We start from the raw sequence: 13,401 nt of genomic DNA, 5'->3' as shown, positions 1-13,401 counted from the left end.
CATCCTCAACCCGCGGCTCTTGTTGGGTCGGGTTAGGGTTGAGGGAATGTTATTGCGAGTTGGGTTAGGGTTGGCCTCAACCTGACCCAACCCGACTCGAGTTGCATCCCTACTTAAAAGTATTAGAATATCATTTAAATAAATAATAATTATTTAATTATTTAATTAATTAAGAGAGTTTATAAACATTAAATATGATATATGAGTTTGTAGGTTTATATGAAATAACATAAAATGTGTTGATCACACACACACACACACACACACACACACACACACACACACATATATATATATATATGGGGAAAGTGACTATGAGCGGTCGCTCATATAAGCTTATATGCGCAGCAGCGCTTATTGATTAAGAACCGTCGATCTGAAACGACCCTGGCTGTTTCCTGCCCTTTTCAGACACTAACGAAAAAAAAAGTCGAATCTCCGTTCGAAAAAAAGAGTCGAATCTCTCTCTGTGTTTCTCGACAGACGCCCCAAAATCCCTTCTCCCCTTCCTTCTCGCCTGTTAAAATTCGCCAAAAAAAGAGTCGAACCAGACGTCGTTCTCCTCCCCAAGTAATCTACACAAACTTATTCAATCTTTTTTTTAAAAAAGAGCCGATCTTCTCTCTTTCTCGCTCGACAGAGATGAGGCGCGAAAAAACCCAAACCCCTCTTTTCCTTGTTGCCGTGAAATCCCCCATCTCCGCCGGTTTTCCTCCTCCAACGAAGAAGCAGACGCCAGCCGTTCTCCTCCCAGGTTGGTTTGTAATTTCATTTTTTGTTTTTTTTCCCTTTTTAAGGGTTTCAGATCTACATTTTTGCTTTCTAGGGTTTTAGGAGTTTAGGTTTTTCTTTGTAGGTTTCTCCTCCAACGGACCAGACGCCGTTCTCCTCCCCAGGTAAGTTCTACATTTCACTTTTTTTCGTTTTCCCCCTTTTCTAGGGTTTCAGTGTGGGTTTTTTGCTTTCTACCCTCTTCTAGTGTTAGTGTTTATGTTTATAGGGTTTATAGCTTGGGTATTTGTTTCTCCTTTATTTTCCCCCATCTTTTGTGATGGTGTTTGTCATGGTGTTTGTGATGGTGTTTTCGGTCCTCTCTTCTCTTGAGTTTTTTGTCCCCTTGATTTTCTACAGTTTGATTTTCAACTATAATGCACCATTTGAAAATATTTTTGATTTTTTTAGAGCCTTTCCGGTAGATCAATTTCTGTTTTGAAGGTATTTGCAGTTGATTTTTTTTAGTATGCTATTTGTAGTTTTATTTCCCTGTTTTCTTTGTGAGTTTTGCCTCTAACTCATTGTTCTTGCAATTTCATCAAATTTAGTTGCAAGTTTGTGTAGATTCCTCTAGAAAAATAACTGGTGTATCTGTTTTTTCATGGTCTGGGAAAATATCCGTTTCATTTTAACATATTTTTGGTGGGGTTTTTAACTTATTTGGAGGGGTTGTTTGTGTTTTAATGGCTTTAGTTGGTGACTTGGATGTCGATGCTATGATAGAGTAATGTATCTGGATGTGGTGATTTTTTGTATTTAAAAAGATTTGGAGTTCATGGGTTTTTCTGCTGTTCCTGTTGGTTATTTGGTGATTTGGATAGACCAAGCATTTCTATAGATTTGTGCTTATGTTTATGCTTTGGTTTATTATTATGTAATTGACATTGATTTGGCTTACATGTTTTTTGTTTTATTTGATTGTCTTGAAGTGAAGGGATTGAAGAAGTGTACTCGAGTTAATGGATGATAGAGACTACTGTATAGATTTTGGTTTATCAATTGATGATATTGATGATATAGACTAATTATGGTTGGCGATATGTTAGGAAATGATGAAAGTGAGGCGGGATATATATCTGTTGATGAGGAGGTAGACCCAAATGAGGAGGGAGACCCAAATGAGGAAGGTTTGTATTGCCATGTTTCATTCAAGAAAATTTGTCCCAACAGGCCTCATGTTTCAACTGAAAATGTCCCAACAGGCCTCATGTTTCAACATGCCTCATGTTTCATTCAAGAAAATTTCTATTGCCATGAACATGGTAGCCATTGAAAATATGTCATGTGATGGATCTTTACAGTTTTTTGGAATCTATTATCAATGTTAGTCATGTGATGTCTAAAACATTCAAATCTATTTTGCTTTGGAAAGTCCATGGTCTTCAATGTAATGAACAGATTTTGGGTAATGGATGAGAACTTTATGCTTTTCCCTTGTTTGCTGCTATTCCAGTTTGTTACATGCATAAGGAGCATGCTTTGGTCTAGAAAGTAGTAGTTGGACTTGTAAGCATGATAAGGTAGTCTTCTCCTTTATTATTGCATTTCTGTACCGAGGATAACACATTTTATCATTGTTTTCTTGCAAGGAAACATGCATCTGGGCTGTTCATTAAAGAGGGAACGACTGCCATCCCATGGTGTTCCCCTTCTACTTTGGGTTACTTATGTGAAATAATAAATAGTCCTTTTGGACTCAAATCGGTTCTCAAAATTCATAAAAAAATAAATTATGTTTAACTTTGAGTCTAATAATCATATTTGGATGAAATTGGTTCTCAAAATTCATAAAAAAAAATATTATGTTTAACTTTGAAGGAGGTGCAAAAGGAAATTCAAGGCAAGCAGGGAGTGGCAGTATCATTCGATATAAAAGCGAGGGTGTAATAATGTCTTTCCCGGGTCCGACTTGTACCTGTGATGCAAACGAGGCCAAGCAAAATCACCTCTTTAAGACTTGAAATGGCGCGGGACAACTAATTATTGAAGGAGACTCGGCCAACGTTGTGGCTTGGGCCACAAACAAAGCGATATGTCATTGGTAGAAAGGTCATATTATTCCAGAAATTAAAGACCTTGCTTGAAGGATTGACTCACAGTTCCAACACAAATTGCGATCAGCCAACGATGCAGTGGATAAGTTAGCAAAAGAAAGGGCGGAGAAGGAAGGCATACGGTTAATTATAGGAAACCTTGATGCAGAAGGCAAAGCGGCAGATTTGTAAAATTCAGCTTCTCTTATTTCGTTTTCTATAATGAATAAATTATAGATCGATGTCACTTTAAACAAATTCTGATTATTAATGGTTAGACCCATTCCCGAGAACAAATCAGTAGAGGAGGGTTTTGATAACCTGGCAACTCGAGAAAGAATCCTTTGCGATTATCATTAAATCATCCTCAAATTAGAGACGAAAGATTTTTGGGCCTTGAGGCTAAAGTAGCTAGGACCATCCTTCCAAGTGTCTGAATGAAGTGAGAATTTCTTGAGCTATGAAAATATTTTCATGCATTCGGTAGCTAAAACTTTTGAGAGAATTTTGTAACTGACGATGCAAAAGACTCTTCAGGCAGAATTTGTTCATTTCAATAGCATTGGATCTTGCCATTGCTATTTAAACTTCACATTGTGATATCCACTTGTCGTTACTGTGTTCGTGAAACATATCAAATTTACATTGGATCTTGCCATTGCATATTGAGGAACTGAAATTGAATAAAAGACTCATAGTTCAGAGCCTCTAAGCCTCATATTTCATCCGCATAAATTCGGGCTCTAATTCAAGGTTAGATTACTACCTTGAGTAGACCGAAGTTGTTTTCGAGATTGAGAGTTGAACTTCACTTTTAACCCTCTGTTTAAGAATTTGCGAGATCAGTTCCAAAATGAGATAGTTCACATTCAGAACAGTGTTTTCTCGCCATTTCGCCTGCATCAATCGGCCACCTTGGTACCTTTACGGTAGTGATGCACAATGATTGGGAAAATGATGGAGATGGGAGATAGAACTTCTGACGACAAAGGAGAGAACCTTCGATGGGTTTCGTAGAGAACCTTGATGTCTACTTTGGCGATGATTTTCTTCCAACCAAAGGAGATTCAAATTCTAAGCTCGTATAGCAATGTACTGGTTGCTGCCACCATGTTTGAGCTGGTCTCATAGTAAATGGAACAGACTGTGATCACATTTGCCATTTCATCCCTAATCACTCTGACGACACTCATTTCCCCGTGTTTCCTTTCGCTTCGTCATCTATATTCAGTTTGTACAAACAAGTACATACAAGTACCAATTTCAGGAAAAGCAAGTTAAACAGGCTAAGTGAAGCATCGTACATTCAGAAAAGGGTATCTAAACAACAGTACCCTTGATCACTTAGTAACGGATAGACACAAAAAGAAACAAGATAAACAACCCCACACCTCCAACTAAACAACACTGTCTTAGATCATTAAGTAACAGAGACACAAAAAGGATCAAGATAAACAACCCAACAACTGCAACTTTAATCCATTGTAGTTGGTTCTCAAAAACTTGGAAGCGTTTGCCTCCATGCACCTTCAATTCATTTGCATGCACCTTCAATCCGTCGAAGCGTTTGCCTGATTGCACCTTCAATTCGTATAATAAATTTACCAATGTGCCCATGTCATTCTTCAATTCGGCTATATCATCCCTATTCGAACCAACTTCATTGTCATCCATATCTTCTTTGCACCAACGGAAATAATTGCACTTCTTTATACTTCCTTCCTGCGTGTTGTATAAGAGTTAGGAATTTGAAACTTCCCATACTAGTAAAAATTACAATTATTCACTGCTTACTTACACAGAAGAAGGCACAAGCGTAAAACAGGCGGCCTCTATTGCCATTCTCATCCGTCTGCGTTATTTGGATAGAAGCTTTCTTCTCACATTTACAATTTCTTGTAGCAATTCGGATACCACGTCTGCTAGAACTACTATTGCGAGAGGATGCCATTAATTGAGTCTCTCTGAATCTGCATAAAACCAATGGAAATATAACATGAACTACGAATAACATAAAATACAAATAACATCAAATACAATCCCTTGCATTTGGATTTTGGGTGAGGAAGCAAGGTTTTCTTTGTTGAGTAATTAATGGGCCTTCTTAACTGACAAACCCCTATCAGGAGTGTGCTATCATCATTTTGATTATTAGTAGTCCAACACTTGATATCTAAAAACCTCAGTACTAACTTCTTGAGCAACGAGTCTTCCATGTATCTAAATTCTGAAATTCTAATAGATTTTTTTTTTAACATTTAAAAGGCTGATTCAAAAAACAAGTTTGCTCTTTCAATAAAAATTCCAGAATTTTTTTATATAATCTTGATACCTAAAGCCATAATTTCCAAACCAATTAGTCCTCAACAAATCTAGAACTCCAGATCCAATACAATGTAAGAAAAGGCTCAATTCCAATCTAAATAAACAGTTTTTTTCTTCGAACAGAAATTTCATAAAATTGTTAGCACAGTATCTAAAGCCCTAATTTCCCCTCCAGCATCTTAAACCCCAGACTTCTAACAGCTAACAAGAAAATGATTAATGAGATTGAAACAATGTGCATTCTGCTTTCCCATGGGAACTTCTGATGAAAAAAAATAAAAATAATAATAAGTATTTACACATTTTCATGCTTTTGTTATCAAGCATTCTACAAGTGGAACTTGTAGATATGATCAGACCCATACATCCACAGTTCAAAATTTATCTTGTACCAAAAATCGATATCTAACTGTGGACCCCGATCCGAGAGAGGCGGGGGGACGGGCCCCCACGCGAGTCTCAAGATCATCCACGTGAAGGAGAGCTCTACCAAGGAACTCTCGAAAGAGTGCCCCTCACAGCATGAGCGGCGATGTAAAGTGGGATACCTCTCGATTCGGGGACTAGCCCGGATTCGAGGCGTACCTTGAACAAAGAAAGAGTCGCCATCCAAGGAAGCGGGCCCTGGATCCCATGCTGTGCTCTGTCGCAACAGATAACCAGAGATACAAAGGGTCCGTGCCTGATGACGAATGGGGAAGGGGTTAAGCGCCTCCAATTCGCCCAAGTGCAAGCACCTGGTCTCTTATGCCATTTATTATTAACTTTGAAGAGTTTTGGGCGAAAATCATGCGAAATGGGAACGAATATCCCCGAGATAACGTCTAGCTAATCATGCATGTCTCGGAGATGAATAAGAAGCACACACAAAAAGGAAATGAAAGACATGACACCTAAGAATAGCTAGGTTATGAGTGTCATGCCTAATTGGTGTCTATGTTCTGGTGGACAAACGCATGCATGCTACAGCTAAAGGTATAGGATCTGTACAGGAAAGTAAGAAAACACAGCAAAACATACAATATGACAAACCCTAGATTCTAATGCGATAATTGGCTCGGACCAAGATGGCCACCCATCTTAGCTGCACTACGTATCCCGGCCTCGGGAAGAATCAGAGCCAACGTAGTTCGGCGACCTATGCTAAACTACAATGCCTAACCCTCTAGGACCGCTATCCTAGACTCGATCAACTAGACCTGACTAGTTTTTAAAGCTTCTTGCGCCATTGCTTAAGTTCAAGTGAATGGTAATTTTTAGGACTCCCTATATGCCCTAACTAATGCAAGCGGACCCTACACCCTATGTGTGACTAGGTTGTGTGTCCTAAGGAAAACCATGGGCTCTCTAAGCGCGTCCTAGTCTAGCCATCGGCTCGACTAAGTGTCTAGCCGACCACGACTCGAGGCCTCCTAACTCTAGGGACACTCACACGACCAGACACGGCAAAGCAACACAATCAGGACAGACTCCTAACTCTAAGACACCCCACACGCCTAGGACAGACTCCTAACTCTATGGGAAGATCTTTTGAAAATTGCTGGTAAGGTTATTTTGAAGAATTTTTGAAGTTTTGAGAGGTTTGAAAGATTTTGAAGCTTATAGAAGTTTTTGACGTTGTGAAAGATATTCAAAAAAAGGTGACTGAACTCAGGATGCCAGCAGCACGCCTGAGCTGCCTACGTACCCCTCAGCTAGGGATCAAGCCATCCGTAGTTCGGACCCGACTACTCCTAATGACTCGAGATTTTGAGATTTTTGATTTTTAGATGTTTTTTGAATTTTCAAGTGTTTTTGAAATATTTTTTGGAATTTTTGACACAAGAGGACAGAACCCTATCATCGTAAGGGTACGACAGACTCCTGATATCTCGCAAAGGTTGGACAGCATCCTATGCTTTGCGGGGGAACGAACAGAATAACAACTCTGCAAGGGTTGGACAGCATCCTATACCTTGCAGGAGCGGATAGAAAAAACACACGATTTGACGAAAGGTTGGACCGAATCCTAACCCCTACGATGACAGGAATGACTCCTGAAAGACTGAAGGACTGACTCCTATGCTGAAGACTGACTCTGAAAGATGAAAGGACAGACTCCTAAACTCTCTATGACAGACTCTAAAAAGGAAGGAATCCCTTAACCTGCGAAAACTCTAAGGCAGGAAGGGAAAGGGTTGGCTCAAGAAGCATTCCGTCCTAGCCTGGGTGCTACCCCAAATATTTTAGGTTAATCTTCACAAAAACAGTGAAACCATTCCAACTCAAATTACCAACTAGCCATTGGAATCATTTGAGGAAAAAAGCTGGGCGCTGCCTAAACCATGATTATCTGCTATGTATGACTTGTACCCTTTAATCTTAGACAAAGCAATCATAAATGTAAATGGAAAACTAAACACAAGGCCAAGACTATATACTTTATGCTTTGATACATGAAACCCATAGCAAAGTGTACAGGAAATCAGGGGGAATGGGACTTTTCTATGGTTCCTTGTTAATCATAAGAAACAACTCCCACGGGTAAAACTGATGTAACCAATCTGACTATTCTTTTAAATAAATCTCTGTGATCCAAATACCAAGAAGAAGAAGAAAAGTAGAATAAAATGGGAATGGAATTCAGACCACTTCAAAGTAGTGAAGAAGAAATTATACCCCAAAGCCACACAGATTACCTGATGGAAATTATTGCCGGAGCTAGCGATGACGATCGGGGCTTTGAGAGTGGTAACCGGAGATGCAATCGCAACCGCTGGATTTAAGGATGAATGATCAGGTTTAGGAATCCCGGCCGAACCCTTCACTCCTTCCCTTCTTTTTATAATTTCTTCTCCAAACCTCAACTCACGTTTCTTCTTTCTTTTTTCTTAAAATTGTGAGAGAGAGAGAGAGAGCAGTGGTGGCTGTTAATGGGGGTGGGTTTTAAGTTTGGGAAACGGTGGATCTAGTGGAGAGGGGCAGATGGTAGTGGGCGATGGTCGGAGGTGGCACGGAGTTAATGGAGGATTTGAGAATGGGTTTTGGCTTAAGAGAGAATGAGATGGGTTTGGGTTTAAAATGGAGAAGGAGTTGCAGAGGCGATGGAGTTGGGAGAATGAAGGCTCGGATTCCGGTGGGATTTGTCGGATTCCGACGAGGATTCGGGTTGTTGGCTGGTAGAGCTTGAGATGGGTTTGAGGGAGATGGTAGTTTCGGTGGAGAGGATGGGGATTTGAAGAAAATGGGTTAGATTTGGGTGGGTGGAGGTGCCACGGCCGGAGTAGTTGCAGAGGTTGTGGGTGAAAGGGGAAGGCCGAGAAGAGGGTTTGGATGGTGTGGGTGATGTAGGTGAGGAAGAAGACGGTCGGTGGATTTTTTTTTTAAAAAAAATGGGTTTGATGTGGTGGAGGGGTTGCGGCCGATGGAGGTGGGTGGAATGAAGGTGGGTTTTGCAGAGATTGCGGCCGATGGAGGTGGGTGGCTGTGAAATGGGTTTGGTGGAGGTGGTGGCTCGGTGGAGGAGGAAATGGTGAATAGTGGTGGTGATCGGCTTCAATGGAGGTGGCGGTGGATGGGTTTTTTTTGATTTTTTTTTTGAATGGGTTTTGAGTGACAGAGGAGGTGGCTGTGGAGAGGCTCGGTGGTGGGGGTGGGGTTGAGCTTGCCGAATTCCGGCAAGCTTACCGGAGAAGATGGAGATAGGTGGTTGGGGCAAAAATCTGCAGAAGAGGTGGTGGTGGCTGGAATGGAGGAGTGGCCGGAGGTGGAAGAAGGTGGTGGCCGGCGGCTCCTCCTTCTCCCTCTTTCTGCTTGTTGATTTTTCTTTCCCCCCCCCCCCCAAAAAAAAAAAATGAGGCCTCGCTCCTTGAGCTAAATAGCTAGATTTTAGGGTTTTCTCTTCCTTGCTTTGATCTCCACCCTCCATTCATCTTATCTTACTTTTCTTTCCTTTTTTTTTTGTATCAAACAAGGAAAATGATATGAGCACAGCCAGTTTTGATAAGGGCACAAACTCAGCTTGTCTTTTTGCCCATTTTTCGCCCATTTCTTGCGTAATTTTTCGAGAGGATTTTGGAGAGCACTGACAATATTTTGGGTAACACTCTGTGCTCAAGCAGACAAGATGGGTTAGCGAAAATATCAAAATAAGGTTGTACAATTAAGCCTCAGGACTCGGGAACTCAACCAGGGGGGTTAATGCCAAAATTTTGGGATATTACTCGACCTCGGGGATTTATTTGAATTTGGGGAAAATTGGAGGTCAGGTCAAAATGGGGTGTCTACACTAACAGGTAAAATCAAATCTATGAGGTCTATATTGCTTAAGTAACGTTGCACATTTAAGCTTATAGAAGCAAAGATTAAACATAATTTTGAACATAATTAAATATAATTTTGAGTCCAATAATCAGTATTGAACTCACAATCGGTCCTAAAAATCCAAAACGAACAGGACCCGAGTCTGTTCATAAAAATAAAATTGTCCATGGTGTTCTGTTCCATGCAAATACAGCATAGTAAGTATGTCTATGCCATTCTTCATTTGACTACCCGGGCATCATACAAAAAAACTAGATGGTAAAAGAAATGCAAGTCATTGATGAACAACAATTCTTCATGAGAAAAATATGCTAAAAGGTCTAACAAAATGCTCGTCCTCTCATTATACTTTTAGGGAGAAATTATTTGTGACCACCCTCCACAACTCTAAACAGAACCACCCTCCATAACTCTAAAAAGAATAAGGAAGAAGGGATGAACAATATTGTTATTTCATTGGAACCGAATAACTTAATCCTAAATACTTGTCTGCTCCATTTACTCTACTGCTCTAATTAGAATACAGAACAGAGATTGATATCCTCTGCAAAATAAAATCATTGCAGTATATCAAATGAGCAATTGGCCAAACAATAAGGTTTCAAAAAAATACTGTGATGTTAAAAAGATAATATGCATGTGATCATACAACTAAGCAAGTGTTCTGAAATAAAATATGGTATGTGTAATATAATAAACTTTTTAGGGAGTTATTTCCTCAATTCCTCCTCAAATAAGAACTACTTTTATGTGGGTATTGCTACTCATAAAATTTAGGCACCCCCATCCATGTAAGATTGATAGATAAGGCAAAACAACACGGGTGGAAGTGCCTAGTGTTATGGATGGCAATGCCAGCCACATTTCCTACAATAGCAAAATCTTTCTCTACGTGATGCAGTATTAGTGGATTAGGACATTCAACTTGATGACCCTATCAGTGTGACATTAACGAGCAGGAGTGACATTCCTTCTTCTTTTTTTAAAGCAATTACAAGGGAAAAGTAAAAATTATAAATGAACAGAGATTGCCCCCATATGTATTCTGTAGAACTTCTCTGCCGACACCTTGCAAAAGAAAGAGATGTCACGCCCTCTACGAATTTCAGCAATAAAATGTGCTGGTCTCCAAGGACCCAAACTTTTTTTTTTTCAAAATGGAGTTGGATATTTTCGAAAAACCCAATAGGTTTCCTCTCTGTCTAAAGCTTTAATCTTTCCACATTCTCACTAAAACAAAATTATGATTTTCGATGGAGAAACAAAAATACCCTAGAAACATCAATGATTCATGATTTTTCCTAGAAACAAATAGAGGAAACCATCAATGATTCACGATTTTCCCCAAATACATCACCCTTAAATCCCAAGAAACCAAAAAAGCCTAACTAAAACCCTAGAAAAGGGGAAAAAATGACAAAAAATGAAACATAGAACTTACCTAGGGAGGAGAATGGCGTCTGGTTCGTTGGAGGAGCAACCTAGAAAGAAAAACCCTAACAGTTAAAACCCAAGAAACCAAAAAAGCCTAACTGAAACCCTAGAAAAGGGAAAAAAAGACAAAAAATGAAATATAGAACTTACCTGGGGAGGAGAACGACGTCTGGTTCGTTGGAGGAGAAAACACCGTGCGGAGATGGCAGATTTCACCGTCGGGAAGGAAGGGGAGGGTGGATTTTGGGCGCATCTATGGTTCCCTCTACTTCTGTCGAGAAAGAGAGAGGGAGCACTACAACAAAACTAGCCTTTCCCTGCCCATTTTAGTTATGTCCGTAGGGATAAATTTACTTTTTCCCTACGGATTTTAATTCCATAGGGAAATGCACAATATCCCTACGGGGGTTAATTTCTCCATAGGAATATAGTTTTCACCTATGGATTGCTAAATAATCCGTAGGCATAGATGGACATTTATGCATACGGTAGCCTCTTACCTACGGAAACTACTTATGTCCAGTAGGGATATGGTATGTTTTGCGTACCGTTAGTTAGGTAAATCCGTGGGTATACCAAATTTAATTTTTTCCCTACTAATTTCTCAATTTAGAGTCCCGCGCGCGCTCGATATTTCCTCCGCTCGATATTTCCTCTTCCATTTTGCCCTAAAATCGAGTATTACCTAAACAAAAGCCATCTTGCCTTTGTCTCTCTTCGCTCTCTGCAAGCTCTGTCCAAAGAATAAGGTTTTCCCTAGGTCATCTTCAACCTCTCGTCTGCGCTCACCTCTGCAAAGGAAGAAGAGGTTTTTATCAAATCTGCAGGTATGGCTCTCATCTCTCTCTCTCTCTCTCTCATCTGGTTTTTTCCCACCCCTAACCCTATGCCGGATTATTGAGACATGTTTTCCCCTGTTTTCTTTTGTTTTCCCCTTCAAATCTCTCCTTTTTCAGAAGCCATTTTCGAAGCCCGGTTTAGCAAAACTAACTTTGAAAAGAAAACCATTTCTGTTGCTTTCCTCTGGTTTTAATTTCAAGTTTGATTGCTAATAGTTTGGGTTTTCTTCATCTCTCCCTTTCATTCCTTTCATTAGGGTTTCGTTTTTTTCCTTTCTCTGCATTCAAAACAACAAAGGACAGGAGGATTTCTACTGGTATTTGGTTTTCTTCGCCTCTCCCTTTCATTGCTTTCTCCATGGAGGAAGAGCCTGGATACATGACATTGCTGTATGATCCAGAAGCGGCGTCGGGCTTAGAATGGCAAACTTCAGTGTTGAAGCCATCAGGGTTGCGCTTGTTCTGTGTGACTATCCAAGCATGAGGACTCTTCTGCTTATTTGATTCTGACAATCCAAGCATGAAATCACCTCAGTTTGATTCTCTTTTGAATAGTAAATTAAAACTGGCAACAGATACTATTTGAGAATTATTCGTTACCTGATTTTGAATTAATTTTAATTCCATTCTCCAAGTCGAATTGGAACCCTATAATTTATTACATGGCTGCATGATCTTTGTGCTGAGTAGTTTCTATGTATCCTTGCGCTGTATTCTATTGTGGTTGTTAATGCAACTTATGATTTTTATTGGAAAATAATATCTGCACTACCTTGTTTTGATGATGCTACTCACTTCACTGTATATTGGGCAGAAGTATCTGTGGGTTAAAGTGGTTTGTGATCAAATCACTAAATATCTCATGCATCATACTATCCGAAAGCTCTGATTTGTCATGATTTTCATACCATTTTTTTGAATTTCTGGGCCGTTCATTTTACAGGTGGTTTATCTATGGTGGTGGTTTTAAATTAAAAATGATTGCATCTGCACTGCATATCGATGTCTATGAACAGACTTCCAGGCTTTCCTACCTAGTAATGTTCACCCCCTGTCGTGCTATAATTTTTTGTATGTAATGTTGGCAGGACAAAGTGGAGATTATCACAATGACTTTGGAGCACAAAGGAGCCTTTTCAGGAACAGTGTTCTAGTCAGAACCGAGAAGACTGGAGAGCTTATCGCTATATATCAGCAGGTGTGTTTCGCCTCGCTCGCTAGCAAATTTTAATTGCATTTTCATTCTCTGAAGTTATGCTGAGTGCCATTGAGATATCAGAGGCAATCTTTTGTTCCATAGGCATGATTGCATGATGAGTGCAGCATGCTTTAGTTTCTATCTCATTTCGGCTGCCATGCAACAGAGGCTTCAGACAATGTCTTAGACCCCTTCATTGTTTTGGGGTCTGTCCTTTAGTTCTTTTGCGGGGGAATATTATCCATGGGCTTGAATCAGGAGTTTTCACAAGAACTATAACTCTCAATGATATTTCCATTGTATTTTCTCTGTACAAAGTTGTAATCAGGTCCTATACCCAATAGAGAAGAATGATGTGGTATTCTCTGGCCAGCAATGGTGCTGGATGGTGACAGTTGCAACTTACAATATGTGATCTATGGATTGAAAAATCCTTATACTTTACAGTGCACACTGAATTTTTGGATGGAGAAAATAAACCTGAATCCTCATATAA

At 39.8% G+C, this 13,401-nt stretch overlaps 1 protein-coding gene across 1 annotated transcript; it reads right to left on the bottom strand.

Annotated features, from left to right (window-relative positions):
- Positions 1–4,151: 4,151 nt before the first annotated feature.
- LOC143870070 (uncharacterized) lies at positions 4,152–11,121 on the bottom strand. Its single transcript, XM_077376575.1, has 4 exons — positions 11,019–11,121; positions 10,876–10,915; positions 4,606–4,777; positions 4,152–4,529 (listed from the first exon to the last, which is right to left on the bottom strand). The coding sequence occupies exons 1-4, from the start codon at positions 11,119–11,121 to the stop codon at positions 4,152–4,154; spliced, it is 693 nt and encodes a 230-aa protein (XP_077232690.1).
- Between the last annotated feature and the right edge of the window lie 2,280 nt (positions 11,122–13,401).

Source organism: Tasmannia lanceolata, unplaced genomic scaffold, assembly GCF_043159265.1.
Source record: "Tasmannia lanceolata isolate RefF3 unplaced genomic scaffold, GAP_Taslan_0.1 ptg000003l, whole genome shotgun sequence".
Lineage (NCBI taxonomy): Eukaryota > Viridiplantae > Streptophyta > Magnoliopsida > Canellales > Winteraceae > Tasmannia > Tasmannia lanceolata.
Note: the sequence above shows the minus strand (reverse complement) of the source record. Positions and strands in the feature narration are given on the sequence as shown.

Bases quoted from the DNA above. Each gene is read 5' to 3' on its own strand.
- LOC143870070 (XM_077376575.1), bottom strand. From the start codon at position 11,121: ATGCGCCCAAAATCCACCCTCCCCTTCCTTCCCGACGGTGAAATCTGC. The intron at 4,778-10,875 runs GTAAGTTCTATG...GGTTTTATGCAG, and splicing joins GACGCCATTCTCCTCCCTAG to ATTCAGAGAGACTCAATTAA. The intron at 4,530-4,605 runs GTAAGTAAGCAG...TACAACACGCAG, and splicing joins ACGCTTGTGCCTTCTTCTGT to GAAGGAAGTATAAAGAAGTG.